This window comes from Bufo bufo, chromosome 5, assembly GCF_905171765.1.
Source record: "Bufo bufo chromosome 5, aBufBuf1.1, whole genome shotgun sequence".
Classification (NCBI taxonomy): domain Eukaryota; kingdom Metazoa; phylum Chordata; class Amphibia; order Anura; family Bufonidae; genus Bufo; species Bufo bufo.
The window spans coordinates 178,445,435-178,466,991 of record NC_053393.1 but is presented as its reverse complement, the minus strand read 5'-3'; the positions used below and the strand labels follow the sequence as shown (position 1 = coordinate 178,466,991).

At 44.4% G+C, this 21,557-nt stretch overlaps 1 protein-coding gene across 2 annotated transcripts in view; it reads right to left on the bottom strand.

Annotated features, from left to right (window-relative positions):
- CEP192 (centrosomal protein 192) overlaps window positions 1-21,557 on the bottom strand; it is a 184,635-nt gene that overhangs the window by 70,209 nt on the left and 92,869 nt on the right. For both annotated transcript variants that reach the window (XM_040432242.1, XM_040432243.1), the window contains exons 18-25: window positions 14,247-14,368; window positions 11,679-12,528; window positions 10,543-10,651; window positions 5,446-5,599; window positions 3,462-4,227; window positions 3,211-3,359; window positions 2,312-2,542; window positions 382-507 (exon numbers count right to left, since the gene is read on the bottom strand). In XM_040432242.1, the coding sequence (XP_040288176.1) occupies window positions 382-507; window positions 2,312-2,542; window positions 3,211-3,359; window positions 3,462-4,227; window positions 5,446-5,599; window positions 10,543-10,651; window positions 11,679-12,528; window positions 14,247-14,368 (2,507 nt within the window). The remainder of the gene's footprint in view (window positions 1-381; window positions 508-2,311; window positions 2,543-3,210; window positions 3,360-3,461; window positions 4,228-5,445; window positions 5,600-10,542; window positions 10,652-11,678; window positions 12,529-14,246; window positions 14,369-21,557) is intronic.

The following is a 21,557-nucleotide window of genomic DNA, read 5'->3' as shown; positions in this document are numbered from 1 at the left end:
CACAGTAATCAGCAGCGGCAGTGGTCAGGACTAGACCCACAGCTCATGAATACAGAGGACTGCTTCCTCACAACATGATGTGAGCCCTGCAACTAAAACTGGAAAATACATAAGGCAGACTAAACCCACAGCGCTGAAATCCGCTTCGGTCCCTGCCTCATATTGCCCTAAGAGAAGGCATCATAACGGTGATCACATTTCCCAGCGTATTCATAAAGGAAACAAAGTGTTCCTTCATGTAAAAGCAAAACGTATATTGTAATATTTAACACTAGTAAATTTAAAATTGTTTACTATTACTTGGATAAGTACGTTATATACATTTTAAGGATCTCAGGTAAATGGTGGAAAGTTATTTGGGTAAGTAAAAGTTGTACTTACAGCGCTAATGATAAGTCTGATGGGCACAGTAGCTCGTGTCTTATTTATTAATCTTAATGGAAGATTATTCCAACTGCCGGAAGTCAGATCTCCAAAATCCAAACAGTCAGTCTTTCCGGTGTCCACCTGTAGGTGTTGCAAAGGGATGAATAAGCAACAAAAAGGGCATAATACTAGAGCCCCTGGTCAGGCATCTAACATTTTGGTTATATATGCACACTGTACTTTTTGCTATATAAAGATGCACTTTTGTTCCCCCAAATGTAGGGGGAAAATGGCAGTGCATCATATGCAGGTGAAACTCGAAAAATTAGAATATCGTGCAAAAGTCCATTTATTTCAGTAATGCAACTTAAAAGGAATTGCATTAATGCAGCTTAAAATTTTGTGAAAGGGTCACACTCTAGTCAGCTAATTAATCCATATCCCCTGAGCAAAGGGTACCTGAGATTGTGACTTTGGGGTTTTCATAAGCTGTAAGTCATAATCATCCAAATTATAACAAATAAAGGCTTGAATTATCTTGCTTTGCATGTAGAGTCGATCTCATATGTTAGAATTACCTTTTAAATTGGATTACTGAATTAAATGAACTTTGCACGATATTCACCTGTATAACAAATACTAGTGAGCGCTTGCGTTATGGAAGCGCTCACTAGTATGCAGAGGACACAGCGAGTATAGTGCAGTCTCCCTGGTCTTCTCTGGGCACTGCACTTCACTGCCCCTACTACGTACAGCATCAAATCATAGTGTGTGCACTATTGCTTGGAACTGTGCAATATCAGGTCACAGTGCAGCGAGGGCCCAGAGAGCGGCGAGTACAGCGAGCCGTTTAGAGAGGCAAGGCTATTTATAGTCATTTTTAGTCTGATGGAATAAAATAAAAATAAGGCCTCATGCACACGACAGTTGTTTTTTGCGTCTGCAAATTGTGCGTCCGCCCAAAAAAAAAAAACGGATGCGGCATCCGTTTTTTTGGGAGGATCAGTTTTTTCCCACAGATCCCTTGTAATAAATGCCTATCCTTGTCCGCAAATGTGAAAAAAGTAGGACATGCGCTATTTTTTTTTGCTGAAGGAAAACACGGACAACGGACGCTGAACACAAACGGATGAACTATCATTTTTTTGCTGAGCCATTTAAAATGAATGGGTCCCTATCCTATCCGCAAAAAAAACGGAACGGAGGCCGAGAAAAACAACTGTCGTGTGCATGAGGCCTAAATAAAAGCTTCCTCCTCTAAAACCTAACTGCACCTTATAATCCAGTGTGTATTATAGAACAGAAAAAAAACACTATTTATACATAAAAAAATGAACTGTAAATTCTCAATTTTATGTTGCGTTCAGTTTCGTTGCTAAATCCATATACACCAGACAGATGAATCCGTGCTCTCCAGCAAAGAAAAACGAGTAAAAACACCTATTAGGAATTTCATGATATAATCATAAGCAATACTTGAAGTATCTTCCATTGTTTAATATATATTAAAAGAGCAGCCCAATGTTAGAAAGACATGTCTGCTGCCTTCCAGAAAGGGTGCTAGACCTTTCCATGGGGTTTGTCTGGTATTGCAGCATAGCTCCATTAAAGTGAATAGGGCTGAGCTGCAGTACCAGGCAGTCTGTGGGCAGCTATGGCACTGGAAGAAACAGCCATGTTTTTCTAAAACTGGACAACCTCTTAAAAGGGATTGGCCACGTCATACTTTTTCAATCCCAATGTCTTTTACATAGCACTTACTCATTTATCCATTTCAACACCTGGGTCCGATTACTAGAAGTCATGCGAAGCTCTGTGACAGGGCACATAGAGGTCTTCATGGGTCAATGCCTTTAACTCAATCATGTAGATTATGTTGCTTATGTTTCCAGCAATCAGTCCTCTAAACTACCATTTAGATACCTCATGAACAGAACTTACATACCTCGATTAATGGATATTCTGACACAGCAGTAAGGAGAACTTTGGAGGACATGGTTTCAGCTCGACCGATGGTTTCTGCATCAGCAGATACAGGCCAAGATGATACGCTTAGCACACACTGGAAAAGCCCTGCCCTTTGAGGTAAAATAAGAACTTTCACATCTTCAGAAGCCCGGGGACCAATTATGGTTTTGTTTTTAAAAATTAAGCAGTGATTGGCTCCAACATCAATCTGAAAAATACCGGTAAAAAAAAAAACCTTAGAGCTATAGAAGAATTATTCAATAAAATCTCTGTATAACGCCACCTGCTGTTTGTTTTTCCTCCTTATTTCTCTGTCCACCTCAGTACCAATGTTTAGGTGGTCGCAAAATCTCAGTTCTACCCTTGAACTGCATATTTCCCCATTTACATTCTGTTAATAAACAAACCAATGAAAACCTATGATATTTAATTGCACAGAATTGCTCCACTTGCTTTCCAAAGTATACAAGTGTTTGTCCGTCAACTGAGCTGTATGCTACATGTCACCAATTCTCAGCCACTCTCCTCACAAAATGAACACCTGACTCACATATGCCAGTAGGAAGTCCCCATACACATTAGATCCTAGGTACATCATGTGTGCTTTATTATATGAATGTATACACTACACCATGCTACAATTTTTATGTAATAAAGAGAAAAATGTTAGTTTGTCATAAGTCAACTAAGCTCTGTTTTATAGAGGTACCCTTTAAGTATTTGACATAGTACAGATAATGTGGCACATTATCTGTACTATCAGATACTAAGACCATATCTGTATTCTGTAGGAATGTTTCATTTGTTTGCGCTACCGAGTCCTGCACATAACATAGCATACACCTGAGAACTGTACAAACATACACAGCTACTTACTTTTTCTCCATTCACAGCAATACTGATTATACCAATATTCACTTGCATCCATCTTTCATTAGAATTGAAAATGTTCAATGATGCTTGCGATGCGATGCCAACGCAACACATGTTAGGGAAGGTCACCTCTTCGGGCACTAGGACTTGTCCTTGTTAAAAGAAAATTGACATTAAAATTGCCAGACATTCGAACCCTTCCATTTCTAATGCCAATTACTAACCAATAATCAATCAATAGAAAATATATTTACCAAAACCAGATGACGTTCGAGTGGCCCACTGGGAGAACCCAGCAGGGCCAGCCTGGGAGTCCACCAAATGGATGTGATGGCTACTGCTTTGACTTCCTGAAGCATGGTTGCCCATCGGAAGTGTAGAAAGAATACCTGAAGTGACATTTGCAGTCAATGGGTCATGAAGAGCACACCCATGATACCCTGCATGGCTTCCAAATGTAAAGTAAGGCATCGATGGGACACCTGATAGATATTGCTGTGGAGTGGTGGAAAGAGAAGGTGCATTAAGTAGTCTTGGATCAGAAGATGGCAATTTCTGCAAGTCACTGGGTGGCAAAACTGGTTTAAAGCCTTGAGCACAAACGCACTGATGACTGCCAGGAATATTCTGTAATGAGTTGTACTTTTCCAGCAAAGCAGACTGCAACATGTTTCCAGAAGAAAGTCCTTGCGTCTGCTTTGAAGCATACCGCTGCCATTCAGAAGCCCCATCTGACTGGGTTTCAAAGCACTTCAAATCAGAACCCAGTGCTTTAACGTTATAATTTATAGCTGGGTATCCAGGTTCGGTTCTCTTTCCATCTGCTTCCGATTTTGATCCACCGTTATAAGCGGAAAGAGTGCGAAATCCAGTTGGACTCCTGCTCACTTTAGGCGTTTCGGTGTATTTTGGACATTTGTTTTCCTGCAAGGGCAAAGCGTTGCTTTGTATCATCTGCATTTCTGAAGGTGTAGGACTGGCTCTCACTATAGTGGTGCTTAGCTCGATGGTGTTGTTGCTCTAGAAAACAAAGTTATAGGAACCATTCAGAGGCACTGAGGCGACAAAACCACACCAATTCTTAATACGAATGCTTATTTATAGTCCTTTATCTTACCCCATAAACACAATCAATTTAACGCATCCTTATTATAGGTTCTCTGCTGCTTTGGGTCAACCCTTGTTTTCCAAAGTCTTCTCCGCCAACCATATGCAGCTCCCATTATAAAAATGGCAAAAAATAAACCCATCTTAATATATCTGCCCTACTGTGCCTGCTCGGCTTTCCTGCACAGATGAGATAGTGTTATACCTAGTTTAATACTCATCTTTACCAATGGTCAGCACAGAAGACTTGACTATCAAGGGGGAAGGGCTAAAGACCGGTCAAAAACAACACAAATCATATATCAGTAAGTTGACCATATTCAAATTTCAAACACATCTGACACAATTATATTTGAGGGACAGAAAATGGTATTTCATATAAGAATTTTTGGCCCCTTCACGTCAGCAGTACTATGCCTTTGAAAATTACATCATAAATACTGTCCCTTCTGTAGCAGTCAGCACAGAGATAAAAGCTCCTATATAGACAGGGATCCAGTTACCATTTAACTGCTGCTGTGAAAGAAAGATGTTATCGGTTAGTATAATAGTAGATGCAGAATGTAGGAGGAGAGTATGATAGATCTATCGTTCTCCTAATAAGCCTAAATAAAGATGCCCACAGAAGAGCAGTGCATTTATCAGTGTAATGTGTGATGCTCTAATTGAGTCACTACAATGGGGCTCTAACGTTAAAAAATAAAATAAAAAATAATTATAATAAAATATATATATATATATATATATATATATATATATATATATATATATATATATATATATTTTTTTTTTTAGCCTGTCAGTTCCCCAACTAACAGAAAAGAGAAAATCCAGAGGCTGCTACTACAGCATGTCAGCTCTGTACAGAGAAAAGGACTTATTTTTTTTTAATAAAGACCAATTGAAAAAAATTTTTTTAGCTCAAAGAGTACAATGCAATAATAAAAAAAAAATAACCCCCAAGGGTGTACATAAGCCTTTAAAGAGTCAGAACAGGTTATAGAGTACAAGGAGTGGCTTCAATAATCATATTAACACCCTATATATGACAACACTTTTGTTGGTAGTGTCCCTTTATTGCAGTTAACCCTTTCATATTGCAGTGCAGAAAATCACAAGACACCATCTCACCTTCTGGTCAAGAGGACTTTGAATGGTAGTATTCTCTATGGCTGAGACATATGTCAGTCTGCTCAGGCTGGCACTGAGACATGATGATTCAGGGGACAAGCCAGCATCTGAGTGCCTCTGAGCCGATGCCAATTCTTGAGGAGAATTTATAGATCTAGAAGCAAATAAAAGCAGAGAATGTTCCTTTATTAATACATTTAAATTTTAATGTATGTATGTATGACAGGACAATGCTGAAGTATCATACAAGGTTTAGCTTCATATGAATGCAAGAACAGGAGTAACAAACAACTCACACTTAGGCCTCTTGCACATAACTGTATGCCCTCCGAGACATACAGTCCGGGAACGGGCCATATGTCCAGGAGCAGCATTGATTGTGTGCACGGGAGCACACAGCATCATAGATTACAATGATGCTGTGCACGTTGGGCCGCTCGCGGGACTATTGTCCTACACTCATATGATCATATGAGTGCGGGACAATAGTCCCGCGGACGGCCCAACGTGCACAGCATTATTGTAACCTATGATGCGGTGTGCTCCCGTGCACACAATCAATGCCGCTCTGGGATATATTGCCCGCATACGGTCATGTTGTTGTGCCTTTTCATAGGTATATACATTGATATCCAATTATTCTAGTCAAGATGTATGTTCATTGCCTTTAAGAGCCATGCTCGACTATATTTACAATTTAGTAGGTCTTGAGTAGGCTGAAGTAAGGTCGCTCAAAGGTTTCGACTCTTTAGTGTTAATCTTCTCATGAATGTACCAGTGAGAAGAAGCCTCCTTTTTCCTCTCTTATAAATTTATGAAGGAAGAGAAGATAAGCAGCTAGTGATAATTACCTATACAATTAGGTATTTATTAATGAAGCAAAATACATAAATATTTATTTAATGAGCCTTAGTTAGTCCTTAGCATAAGACAATCAGTAGGATAGATATATATATATATATATATATATATATATATATAATTTTATATTGTTGTACGTTATGAAGACAAAATGCATCCAGTAGATTATATATATTTCTCATTAGGAGAATATTAGTCTCTAAAAGTGTCTGTAAAAATGTGTGTTTTGTAACAATCACATCTTTGGTATGACAGAGGAGGAACTGATATCTCTAAGAAAACAAGGCCCATTCATATCATTACAGTCCATAGATCAACAGTGTGAGAAACATTCAGAGAGACGCCTAGAGGTTTGTCTCTAATTGCTACAAGTGTCAGAATTAATCCCTATAGCTTTGAATTAAGGCTTCTAAGGTCAAATGTATAGAATACGTTTTATTCAGACTTACATAAGTTAACCCTTTATACTATGATGCAAATAGCTTATACAGCAGTGCCACCTAGGTATGATTAGGTGACATTACAACAGTAGCAAAAGTGCAATCTGGGTGAGGTTATGTCGTCACATTTCTTATCAATGGTCACGCCCATCCAACAAGGATTGGAAAAGTTCCAAACTAGGAAGGCGTAGATAGAGATGATAGAGATAGAGAGATGAAAGCCATGGTGAGATGCGCTATGATGGACCACCCAGCTTTCCTAGGAGCAGAAGTGAGATTCCTACTAGGACTTCGTAAGAGAGACAGAGAATGATATTTCATTTTATTAAGACTAATTGGATATATATATATATATATATATATATATATATATATATATATATATATATATATCTATCAGATGAATGAAGAGGCAGCACTTCCAGTATAGCGTAAACGGGTGAGGACCCCAAATTTATTAAAGCGACGTTTCGGCCTGCTCAATGAGGCCTTTCTCAAGCTACATAACAGTGCAAATAACAAGGTATATATACAACTCAATTACAGAAAGTGGTACGGCGTATCTTTAGTCTGGTCACATGATCATTAACCATATCTTCACATGACCTAGGTGCATAGTAAACATTCTCATATAAAAAACATCAAAATTGCATACGTGATCATAATCGTGTCAGGATGCTTCATAAAGTTACAATTACTGTGCCTCCATTACACTAAGGTGGGATATATCTATCCATTCCATACATAATTATACATAGCAACCACTGTGCATAAAGTGACAAGTGCATAAAGAGTTAAAATCACAGTCGCTTGTACAGCTGTACCTTATCAAAAGTTAAAAACATCAGGACGGAGCTCACCACACTTAGACTCTTGAAACACGCCGGCATTGGCATCTCCTCGTCGACGATGCGCCTGCGCCGAGCCAGACGTCACTGGCCACGCCCCCGACAACGCCGCGCTCCCACGTGACCGCTCCATGGACCGCAGCGTCATCCGTTGGAACGCATCGTAAGGGAGACGGCTGTGAGGGGAGGGAGGCCAGAACATGTGACTCGGTGTCGGGGGCGTGGCCAGTGACGTCGGGCTCGGCGCAGGCGCATCGTCGACGACGAGGAGACGCCAATGCCGGCGTGTTTCAAGAGTCTAAGTGTGGTGAGCTCCGTCCTGATGTTTTTAACTTTTGATAAGGTACAGCTGTACAAGCGACTGTGATTTTAACTCTTTATGCACTTGTCACTTTATGCACAGTGGTTGCTATGTATAATTATGTATGGAATGGATAGATATATCCCACCTTAGTGTAATGGAAGCACAGTAATTGTAACTTTATGAAGCATCCTGACACGATTATGATCACGTATGCAATTTTGATGTTTTTTATATGAGAATGTTTACTATGCACCTAGGTCATGTGAAGATATGGTTAATGATCATGTGACCAGACTAAAGATACGCCCTACCACTTTCTGTAATTGAGTTGTATTGGATTGTGGGTATATATACCTTGTTATTTGCACTGTTATGTAGCTTGAGAAAGGCCTCATTGAGCAGGCCGAAACGTCGCTTTAATAAATTTGGGGTCCTCACCCGTTTACGCTATACTGGAAGTGCTGCCTCTTCATTCATCTGATATACTTCGTGGAGGAAGAGCCGACCTCTGTGGGGATTTGCACCCGGTACACCTCATCTGACTGTGCTGCTGCACTATTTGTGTTTTTTATATTATATATATATATATATATATATATATATATATATATATATATATATATATATATATATATATATATATATATATATATATAGTCCTTCCCATTTAAGATATGGTCTAGCAAAGATCCTAGATCCCCCGCTATTTGTCTTAATAGTCTTACCAAAAGTTATATGTGTGAAAATAGTCCAGGATGGGGCGGAAGGATACAGTTATCTCTTCTAAGTTATAGCCTTGATTGGATTTGCCCATCTTGAAGGTCATGTGATGTGTAGTTTGTTAGAAGGGGCCGGAATGTATTCAGCATTCCATATTGATGTCTAGGATTAGACATGACCATCCTAATATCATGAGGCTTCCTCTAAACAGAAGTGATATGTATAACTTATGTTCCTACTTTGATATCCTAACCTAATAGCTTTGTTATAATGTGACAAGTTATTTCCACTCACATGTATTGTTAAGCTTGTAATGCTTTATATCAACGCTATATATATTCATTTGCATGTATCATTGTGTTTATTTACTTATATATGTTTATTACATTGTAACCAATAAATGTGCATATCTTTATAATACCTCTGTATTATTGAATAATGCAGAACTACAATTTTATCATTAACGTCATCTCACATTAAAAAGAACTTATTATCTGAGGAAATGGTTGGACTCAGATGTGAATTGTATTGATTAGTTTGTCTACAATTCACCAGATCATGATTTCAAGAATTTGACAAAAAAAAATTCTCATGATTAATTATTTTATGACCATAATTAATCAATCATTCTTAATTGAATTATTACCGCCCGACAGTGTGCAAGGGCCCTTACTGCAGGTTTTACATTTCCCTATTCACATCTAACTCTAAATATATGGCTCTACTTTTAGTACGCTACCTATAGAATGGATTCCATCTCTACAAAGCAAAACATTAGCTTCACGTTAGGGGTGGACAAGTATATAGAGCATTACAACATACAGAATACATTTCAGAAGAGTATAATATACATTAAAGGTGTTGTCCGGGCTTTTAATAATGATGACCTATCAATATCAGATTAGCGGGAGTAAGCTACCAGACACCTCTAGTGGTGACTTATGTCCCTTGGGGAAAAAAAAAGGATTAGGCATGTTGAAATACAAGTGCCCAATCCTTTTCCATCAGAAATCTGCTTGTGTGTGAAAGTCAGGACACCCCATACACATCAGGCTGTCATCTGATTGCAGCGACATTCATCTGTGTATGCCCACCTGCTTTAGGAGCCCGCCGTTGCAGTTTTTCTTAATATGAAAAGCAAAGCAGCATGGACAGGCATTACCCCTGAGATTATGGACACCCCCAGAGAACCCATTAAAAGCTAAATGGAAGCCACAATTCTGATAACAGAGCCTAAGGCTATGATCATTTCTACAGGCTCAACCAGCCTCAGAGTCTGCCACATTGGATGGAAGGGCAGTGCAGCATCTTCCTGTCAAAACGTCAGAAAATCACAAATGAATATTGTAAGAAAGGGGTTGAGGCATCTCAACATTTATGACGTATCTAAGACATGCCATATGTGACAGGTATGGGTCCAACCTCTGGGACGCAATCCCATCTAAAGAACAGGGCCCTCGAAGTGAAGGGGAGCACGACGTGCATGTGCACCATCCTCTCCATTGACTGCTATAAGACTTACATAACATGCTTGGTGATTTTTAGAAGTCCCATAGCAGTGAATGAAGAGCAACCTGTGCTACAGTGGGCACCTCTCTGAACAAGGAGTCAGAGTTCAACTATTCTCAAAACTCTCATAGCGTCGAATAGAAGTGGGTTGTGTAGGCACAACTTCTCTCCCTTCAGGGACTCTATTCTGGAGATAAGAGCGGGTCCAGAAGTGGGACTTGGATCTATCAGACATTTATGGCACATCCTGGCAACTGTTGAGATGGGTCAGTTCCTTTCATGACGTGTCAGGTGTCGTTGGTGCCCATTGTGCGATTGATCTGGCACTGTGTTATGGTTTTTGCTTCTAAGATAAAATTTCAAACAAATTATAAATAAAAAAAAAATAAAAATAAAAAAAAAATGACAAAGATACCCCTTCTCAGAAAGCTTTATGGAATCCTGGCTCGGGGATGAATGAATCAAAGGGGAAGTAGATGGTCTAAAACTGTACTGCTCCTCTTCTACTGTATGCACATCGTAGTCTGGAAAATAGAGGAGAAACCATTGGTTTGACTGCAAGTCATGGATGCACTAATGTCACACAGAAAGTAACAAAAAAGGTATAAAATTCTAACAAATTTCTTACAGTATCTAGCAAAATTGCTGGTCGAATGGTAAAGCATATCAAATCAGATAAAAAGGCCGCAAACTATGCAACTTATTGAAATAATGTGAATGTGAGCTCAAGTAGGACCAAACATTTTAATATGATGCCACAAAGTTCCGTCACTGACAGCAGTTGAGGTACAAGGTGTAGCCCTATGACAAATATTCTACAGTTTTCAAACCAGCACCTGGATCTGAACACTTTTGTAATTGTATGTAACTAGAAATGTAGTATAGCCACTGAATTATTCAATAAAATCTGTAGTACAGCACCACCTTCCGTTTGTGCTTCCCTTATTTCTCTGTCCACCTGGCTAAGGTGGACGCACATACTCAGTTTCAACCTTCAACTGCCTCCTGAGTTGTCATAGGGAGAGAGCTGCAGCAGAAGGGACACCCCCTGAGCTGAAAGCTGGATATGAATCTAGCAGAGCAATGAATGTGGAGATCTCTGGATCCATGTGAGGTACAGGGCTGGTTCTAGCTTTGTTAGAAGGAGGTTGTCATGTACTATATGTCCGATTTTAATTTTTACATCAAATCATGAATCAGTGACTCCATTTACCTGTGTTCACACTAATTAAATTTAGTTTTGTTAAATAGAAAAAAAGAAATCACGAGACGCTTCTACTGAGCATCCTGTTAAGTGTACAAGCTCTACAATTAAAAGGACACAAAGTTACAGAGGCTGACTGGTTTTAATAAAAGCAAGCAGAACTGTGAATGCAGCTCTGAAGCAGTACAGGATGCAACTCAGGGGCAGCACAAGATAACATTGATAATTGCAAAGTTACATAAGGAGACTTTGTGCTGTAAACGGAGGTGTTAAAATGGCAACAGATGAAATACATAAAGGCACTCCTAATGATCTAAATATAGTGGCATTTAAGTTTGTTAATTTACCTGACATTTTCGGATGCATCCCACTTGAAGGCGGCTGGAAACTAACATGTTTCTGAGAATGATCATTACGTACATTATAGGTCTCCTTTGAACATGGTGCAGAATTTGGATCATTTGATAAAGGAGAACCAGTTTTCTTTGGATTACTTAAAATACATGATTTTAAAGAGTTACTCTCTTTGTGGCTGTTTTTGCCTCTCTTTGCCTCATCTTCTGAAGGACTCCGGTTTAGTGGGGCAATAGCTGAAGATCTCTTATTTTCCATCTCATGTTCTTGGTTTGGGTTAGGGACAGAGTTCCTGGAAGCGCTACGTTTTATTTCAGGTATTTCTGAGGAGCGGCTGTTCTGAGTACTGAGATTGCAGGAAGAGGCGCTGTTAGCGGACTGCAGAGCATCACAACCAACTTGAACGTCAAGCTCTGGCTTTCTTAAGTCCTGCTTTTGAACGTCTGTGATATTGGCCAATTCCGCAGCCGAATCTTGTAAAGGCTGTTTATAGCCTAAAGACATGTTCCAGGTAAAATCCTTTACAGACTGCACAAAGCTTTCCAAATCATTTTCTTGGTCATTTTGAATTGTAGCTTTAAGGTATCTTTCCATATCAAAATTTCCGGCATTTTGCCCAGACAAATTCAACAACTGTTTCGATTGATGATGTCCTACAGACTCGTGCAACATTTTTTCTTTATTTTTATTTGACAACGCCATGATCATGGCTGCAAACTCAGAAGGGTCAGCACTGCAAGATGCATTTGCTAGTGCCGATGCAATTGTGCTCATACTAAGCAGGGTGGTTTCAGTGGTTTGGTCAGGTTTAAATGAACCATATCCTTTGCCAAATAGCTGCCGCTACAAAACAAAAACAATAGCACGGCAAATTAATACTTCAAGTATTTTTTATGGTTTATTACTACATAAACAATTGTCCCTCAAGACCCCTGGATCCAATTATATTTAATTTGGAATCTGGAGATCTGAACGACTGACATGGTTAAAAGGAGTTGTAGTCACATTTAAAATAAAAACACTCGACTATAACCCACCTCATCCTTAAAGGGAACCTGTCAGCACCAAAATAAAACCATAACCCACCAGCAGTACCTTAAAGCTGTTGACATCAGGTTTCTAATGATTTTCTTGTGTAATATGTCCGAGATGCAGGATCGCTGTAATGTCATATGCAAAGGGGGTTCTTGCAGTCAAGGAGGCAGCAGCTTTCACTTTACATCAAGTTGACCACGCTCCCTTCCTTCCCTTCGGATTGATGGCTGTTTAGTTTTTTTTCAGGTGCGATTCCATCCTGAGATTTCACGCATTCGCCATATGATCTCAATTCTGCTGTAGCATACTTGGCATCAGCGAGTCAATGCGTAGGTGCAGACTCACGTCGTCAAGGGCTTAAGAGAACATTACCCTGCATCAGTTGCAGGATCAGGAGTGCCTACGCATTGACTCGTTGAATCAAGTACACGACAGCAGGGATCAATGCGGATCCGGCGGAGATTAGATTGTACGGCACATGCGAAAATTTTTAGGATGGAATCGCACCTGAAATAATCCAAAAGGCCATCAATAAGATGCGAATGGACGGGAAGGGGGGCTGGGAGCTTGACCAAGCATGGAAGCCGCTGCCTCCTTGACTTCGAGAACCTTATTTGCATACAGCTTTTGTGAGGAACATAAGTTGTTTTACAGTAATCATGCACCTCAGACAGCCGACAAAAACATCATTAGAAATCTTATGTCAACAGCTTCAAGGTACTGCTGGCGGTTTATGGTCCATTTTGGTGCTGACAGGTTCCCTTTAACAAAACACCCCTGTAATACAGAGCATAGGTGCATTACTATAGATATTTAATGTCCAGGTCAGCCCCTAAGCTCCCCTACATATCCTGGCTGTAACTCACCCAGGAAATTCAGGTGGAGACCCAGGTGATAGCAGTGCTGACTCAGGGGCTGCAGCGGCCCAGTAACTTCCTCTTATAGCAGAGGTGGGTGGGTGACCGACTACACTGATTAATGGAGGAGGCGGAACAGCACTTCCCGCCAGCACTCACCACCAGTCAGCTCAATATGCAGGGTAGCAGTGCAGATGAGAATGTAAATTGCTCTCCTCTCACCTTTCCCCCTGTCTTTGAGCACCCCAGCTGCGAGCACAGGACATACAGGCAGGCAGCATTCGGCTTCATTGGCCACCGCCTGCTCCACACTCTCTCTCCTAGAGGGCGCCGCCTCACTTCTTAACGCCGGTGGCGCATGCCTGGATATTGGCCTGCAATGTTTCTGGGCAGGTTTGCTTTATAAGACGCACTGACTCTTTCTCCTCCCCCCCCCCCCCCACACCACCTTTAACATGGGGGGGGGGGGGGGGCATGAGTACATCTTACAAAGTGAAAAATATAGTACATATTATTACTTTTAGTATGGACACAATATTTTTTTTATAAATATAAATATATATATATATATATATATATATATTTGAGAGATACTGGGTTACAGGAAACATAAGCATTGTAGTCATATCTGTTGATCATCACAAAATCTGTTTAACCCTGCGAATATACCTCTGCATTCCCCTTGTATTCTTCTTTACCAAGTGCATCTAAATCCGGTTTACTTTCTGGCATTCTTACATCAAATGTGGTTGATGATAGTTTCTGATCATCTGCTAAACATCCAAGGTCTTCTAGGTAAAATGAAGAAATACACGTAAATCAGTCCTTAGAGTATAAGAAAACAAACCAAAATGAGGATCACAAATGTATAAGAACACACCTAATATTATAAAAAGGAATGGCAATTTTGTATAAGTAACCGATTCTTGTAGATGTCAACCTTGTAAAATTCTAAATCAGACTGTAGTCAAAAAAGTGGAGAAAAGGAGATTTTTGTGAAACTCACCTGTAAAATCTTTTTCTCGTAATTTCCATTGGGGGACACAGACCATGGGTATAGCTTAGAGATATTACTAGGAGGGACACTATGCAAAAAAAGAAGCTCCTCCTCCTCGGGCTATACCCCCAGGCACCTCCAGGAGAACTTCAGTCGTTGCAAAAGCAGTAGGAGAAGGAGAACGGAAACAAAACATTATGGAAACCATCACACGGCACACCCTAAGGCGTAAACCAAAAAAGGGGGCGGGAGCTGTGTCCCCCAATGGAAATTACGAGAAAAAGATTTTACAGGTGAGTTTCACAAAAATCTCCTTTTCTCGTTCATTCCATTGGGGGACACAGACCATGGGACGTCCCAAAGCAGTCCATGGGGTGGGAAAAAAGAACAAATCCAACACCGCCAGGAATAAACGTCCAGTAGTCAAACCGGAACCACAGCCTGCAATACCCTGCGCCCAAGAGCAGCATCAGCCGAGGCCAGAGAGTGTAACTGATAAAACTTTGTGAAAGTATGTAAGGACGACCAAGTGGCCGCCTTACACAACTGGGAAACGGATGCGCGATTGCGTCTAGCCCAGGAAGCACCCACTGCCCTTGTGGAGTGAGCGGTAATCCGCGACGGCGGAACGTGGCCGCGAGCGCGATATGCCGCAGCAATAGCGGAACGGATCCACCGCGCCACGGTGACCTTGGAAGCCGCCAGGCCCTTACGGGACCCTTCAGGAATCACAAAGAGAGAGTCTGAACGCCGGAAGGAAGCGGTAGCCCCCAGGTACACCTTCAGGGCCCTGACGACGTCCAGGGAGTGGAGAGCGCATTCCTTGGGGTTCACCGGAGAAGGACAAAAAGAGGGCAGGACAAGATCCTCGTTAAGGTGGAAGGGAGAAACCACCTTGGGCAAAAAAGAAGGCACCGGCCTGAGCACCACCTTATCCTGGTGAAAGACCAGAAAAGGTTCCCGGCAGGAAAGTGCGGCCAGCTCCGAAACTCGCCTGATGGAGGTTATGGCCACCAGAAAAACTACCTTCCAGGTGAGTAAAACCAGAGAGATCTCCCTCAGAGGTTCAAAAGGCGCCGCCTGAAGGGCGCGCAGAACCAAGTTGAGATCCCAGGGGGGCAAGGGAGGCACATACGGAGGAACCGAATGCGCCACCCCCTGCAGGAAGGTTTTTACAGGTCTCAAAAAGGCAATGGACCTCTGAAAAAAGATAGCCAAAGCAGAAACCTGACCCTTTAAAGAACTGAGCGACAGACCCATGTCGAGGCCGGACTGGAGAAAAGACAGCACCACTGGGACAGAGAAACGTAGGGGCGAGTAGCCCGATTTCTCACAAAACACCAGGAAGGCCTTCCAGGTGCGATAATAGATTCGTGAAGAAGCCGGCTTTCGAGCCCTGATCATGGTTCTTACCACCGCATCAGAGAAGCCTCTCTTCCTCAGGATGGCGGTCTCAACAGCCACGCCGTTAAACGCAGCTGCCGTGAATTCTGGTGGAAGAGCGGCCCCTGAGACAAGAGATCCTCTCTGTCGGGCAGAGGCCACGGGACGTCCGCCAACATACGAGCGACGCTGGAGAACCAGGCGCGACGAGGCCAATCCGGAGCGACGAGAATGGTTGGTATCCCCTCCGCCTCGATCTTGCGCAGCACCTTCGGCAACAGAGGAATCGGAGGGAAGACGTAAAGGAGGCTGAACCGCTGCCATGGAAATACCAGCGCGTCCACCCCGTCCGCCCGTGGGTCTCGAGCGCGGGCAAGATACACCGGCACCTTGTGGTTGAGCCGGGAAGCCATCAAATCTACGTCCGGACGGCCCCATCGGTGGCAGATGTCCTCGAACACCTCCGGATGGAGAGACCACTCTCCCGGATCCACCTTGGTGCGACTCAGAAAATCCGCCGTCCAATTGTCGACTCCCGGGATGTACACTGCCGACAATACTGGAACATGAGACTCCGCCCATAAGAGGATCCTCGCTACTTCCCGCATTACTGCCCGACTGCGAGTCCCGCCCTGATGGTTGACATAAGCCACAGCCGTGGCATTGTCCGACTGAACCCGCACCGGGCGAGTCGCCAGGAGAGGAGTCCAATGGGAGAGGGAGTGGAAAATCGCCCTCAATTCCAAAACGTTTATCGGGAGACGGGATTCCTCCGTCGACCAGACACCCTGAACTGTGAGGTTCCGGAGAACACCTCCCCAACCGATGAGGCTGGCGTCGGTGGTGACTATCGTCCAGGAGAACGGAAGGAAGGACTTTCCTGACGATAGGTTCAGGGGAGACTGCCACCAAGGGAGAGACGCTCGAACTTGCCGGGACAGACGAACAGGAGTGTCTAGACCCCGAGGGTTCTTGTTCCAGAGGGCAAGGATCATCTGTTGTAGCGGACGAGTGTGAAATTGGGCGTACGGAATCGCCTCGAAAGAGGAGACCATAAGGCCCAGCACCCGCATGCACTCCCGAATGGTGGGACGTGGAGAGCGTAGAAGGAGCACCATTGCCAGACGAATCTGGGAAGCCTTGGAATCTGGAAGAAACACCCGAGAAATCGAGGTGTCCAAGATCATCCCCAGGAACGAGAGTCTCTGGGAGGGGTGCAGAGAGGACTTGGGGAGATTGATCAGCCATCCGAACCGTTCCAGGGATTGAACCGTGATTCGGATGCTGTCCTCGGCCTGTGGAAGAGACGGAGCTTTTATCAAGATGTCGTCTAGGTATGGTAACAAAGAGATGCCCCTGGTGCGAAGAAGCGCCATGAGAGGCGCCAGAATCTTCGTAAAAACTCGAGGGGCGGTTGCCAACCCAAAAGGTAGGGCGACGAACTGGTAATGACGCCCCCCTATGGCAAAGCGCAGAAAGCGATGGTGGGACTCTGCAATAGGGACGTGCAAGTAGGCGTCTTGAATGTCCACAGACGCGAGAAATTCTCCTGGAAGCAGAGAAGCAATAACGGAGCGAAGGGACTCCATGCGAAACTTCCGCACCCGTAGAAACTTGTTGAGAAGTTTTAGATCCAAGATTGGACGCACTGACCCCTCTTTCTTTGGAACAACGAACAGGTTTGAGTAAAAACCTGTCCCTTGCTCTTCTGGGGGAACGGGGGAAATGACACCACGGTCCAGAAGAGAGGAGACCGCAAAAAAGAGGTCCGAGGCCCTGGCTGGATCCCCCGGAACGCGAGAAGGGAAAAAACGTTCCGGCGGGCTGGACGCGAACTCCAACTTGTAGCCGGACGTCACCACTTCCAGAGCCCAGGCGTCCTGAACGTGAGCCCTCCAGACCTGTTGAAAGGAGAGCAGACGGCCCCCCACCACGAGGGGTGGGGGCACCCCTTCATGCGGAGGGTTGCTTGGGAGCAGGAGGACGGGCTGACTGCGCCCGAGGCCGCCAAGAAGGCTGGGGCTTGAAGAAAGGCTTCTTGCGGGAGTCCTGGGACCCCCCTGCCGATGAGGATGACGGCGTCCTGGCAGTGGAGAAGCGACGAAAGGACTGGCCCCGGAAACCTGAAGGCCGAGACCGAAAGGGACGCTTGGTCCTGGGCTGGGGTAGATGAGTGCTCTTGCCCCCTGTTGCGGCAGAAATGAATTCATCTAGTTGAGCCCCAAAGAGCCTGGACCCTTCAAAGGGAAGGTTAGCGAGGGATCGCTTGGATGAGGCATCAGCATCCCACACCTTCAGCCAGACCTCCCTGCGCTGAATGACAGAGAGGGCCGAAATACGGGCAAAGAGGGAGCCGATGTCCATTGAAGCCTCACAGAGATATTTAGACGCTTGAGACATCTGGATGATAAAATCCAGAGTATCTGCAGAGGCGTCCTGCTCTGACAGATCCTGGTGGTGGCGCTGCAACCACGTTGTAAGGGCTCTGGCGACCCAAGCCGACGCAAAGGCCGGTCGCAGGGAAGCGCCCGCCAGCGAGAAGATGGACTTGGAAAGTGAATCCAAACGTCTGTCCACCGCATCCTGCAGAGAGGAACCGTCTAGGACGGGAAGGGCCGTGTTCTTGGCTAACCTGGCCACCGGAGGATCTACCTTAGGGGAAGAAGTCCACTTTTCCACTGTGTCAGCTGGAAAAGGATAAAGCGTATCCATACGCTTGGTGGCCGAAAATTTTTGATTAGGTCGATCCCAAGCTTTTGATAGGACCGCAGTGAATTCCTCGTGAATAGGGAACACGGCGGACTCCTGTTTCTTGGGTGGAAAAAGGGAGAACTCCCGACTAGTGGAGGGAGGAGAATCCCCTTGTATATTAAAAGTGTCACGGACAGCTGCCACCAACTCGGTTACCATGGTGGAAAGCTTAGGCAGGGGTTCCCGCTCCGTGACTTCGTCCGATCCGGACAATTCCCCATCGGATTTGCGCTCCCTGCGAGGGGGAGAGTCAACCGGGCATGCCTCAAGGCGAGGGGGAGAAGCGGAGTCATCCGAGGAGGAATGCTGCCGCTCACGCTGCCTTTTAGAAGTCAGACGCCCTCTGTGAGAGTCGCTGAGAGGGGATGGAGTGGTGGATGCCACTGGAGTAGTAGCCGCCATGCGCTCCATGAAGGACATGGCTGCCTTGGCAACTAAGGCCAGATCAGCTGCCGCATTAGACATGGCGGAGGCCCAGGCGGGTACCGCTGGATCCGCAGGGGCAGAGGGAGGACCGGGCTGAGCAAGAGAAGGAGGCTGATCCTGTCCGGGAGCAGGGCATGAGTCACAGGAACCAGTGACAGAAAAAGGCCTAAGGCATATTTTACATGACTCCAGTGGAGCCTGAGAGGAAGCCTTGGAAGGCTTAGGGGCCCCAGGTTTAGGCATGATGGTATTCCAAAAAAGATTTCCTACCAGGTTGCTGCAATTCCTACCACCCAGGCAACAGCAGAAGTCTCCGGTCACCGAGAACTGAGGAGCTGCACGGCCGCAATCCAGCAGAGTCTCCGGCGTAGGGAGAGACAGAGCTGGACGCCGAGGCTCCGCCCCCTTGGACGCGTCATTGCGGCGCGAAATAAGCGCGCGCGCGCGCATTTCAAATACACCCCTTCGCCAGATACGGCGCAGCGGGGGTTAATATCGGGAGGAGCAGGCCGGCGGGAGCTGCAGAGAGCGCAGCGGCCATAAGATAAAATACACTCCTTCAGTGCCAAGATTGCCGCCGATGCGGCCATAGTCTGAGCTGCAGGCAGGTATCAGTGGAATCACCAGCCCTCCCCAGAAAGGCCCCCTCCCAACGGGAAAAAATGTCCCCAGCCGGTCCTTCTCTAGCTCACCTCAGGTCACAGAGCGCCAGACAGACGACATGAAGGGGTGGGGGGAGGGGGGGAAAGGAGGGAGATTGAAGCAGGCAATACTTATCTGCACAGCATGCTCCCTCGATGTCCAGACCAGCAGGGATTCACCTCTTCAGACGTCTGACTCCAATCAAGGAGAGCAGTGCTCTGGTGGAGGGTAGGCAGCAGGTGTCCCAGCAGCTGGTGGGATGCCAGAGCTAACATGTCGAGTCTGGATCCACTTTTCTTCTGTGGGGGAATGGGAGGTAGCCAGGAACCTTCAGAAGACCGTGGCAGACCCTCCACAGGGGCCAGGAAAGCGCAATGCTGACCTGCGTCCCCATCTGAAACCAGAAAAAAATAACAAACAGGAGAAGAATAAATGTCAACCTCCTTGAACGGACACTAAGCAAAGACTGAAGTTCTCCTGGAGGTGCCTGGGGGTATAGCCCGAGGAGGAGGAGCTTCTTTTTTTGCATAGTGTCCCTCCTAGTAATATCTCTAAGCTATACCCATGGTCTGTGTCCCCCAATGGAATGAACGAGAAAAGTTATGAATACAAGGAAACATGACCTAAAACCATGTGACTGCTACAGCAGCATTGGCAGCTTCCAACACTACCAGAACAATAAAGGCTTAGAGTACTTTCACACTAGCGTTATTCTTTTCCGGTATATAGTGCCGTCCTACAGGCTCAATACCGGAAAAAAACGCTTCATCCTCATCCTAATGCATGCTGAATGGAGAGCAATCTGTTCAGTATGCATCTTCAGTTCAGACCCTTTACGGTATTTTCTCCGGCAAAAATTCTGTAAAGCCGGATTCGGCATTTTCCATTAAAATGTATTAATGCCGGATCGGGTACCTAGTGTTCCGGCAAAACAGATGCAGTTTCCCGGTCTGTGCATACCTTTAAAAATGCAAAAAATAAATACATAAATAAAATAAAAAATACCAGATGCGTTTTTCCAGATGAGTCCACAAATATCAGTTTGCATACGGATTTCCAGATCCGGCAGGCAGTTCCAGCAACGGAGCTGCCTGCCGGATACTCACAACACAAGTGTGAAAGTACTGTTATTTCTTTTACTATGTGATGGCATATCCCTAGGGTATGTCATTTCTTTATGCTTGATGGGCCAATTGATCAGGCTGTAGCACAACGCTATTCAAGAGAGTAAGATCATGCTAGTGTCCCCTGAACAGCCAGAAGCGCCGCTGTGCACCGAAAACTTTGAAGGGAATGCAGGACCGAAAGGTTGGACCTCCATCAATCATGCAGATCACACATCTCCTAGTCATAGGCCATCTGTTTATAACGCTTTAATGTGACCAAGATAAAACCACCACAGTTCTAGGAGCAAAAGCACAGCAACCACTGCAGCTTTGCAAATACACATTAGCAGCTGGAAGATGTGCGCCTCCCATTTTTTTCAATAGGAGGCTGCGCTGTAGTTCGTGCACTGGCAGTTTACAGCCCCAATGACTCAAAGAAGAGACATCAAGGCATGGTGTCAAGTGGCAGGTGTCCACTCATGGCTTAGCAGCATTACAAAGTGAACAGTTTCGCTGCAGTATACATGGTGGATTTTGACCACATCTAAATCCGCCGTGTGAACTGGCCCTTAGACAGGTATCAAACAGCATTTTCATGAAAAACTGCACATTTTGTGGCCTGATGTTACTTTGAAGTTAAATAAGTTATTTAAAAAAAAAAAAAAAAAAAAAAAA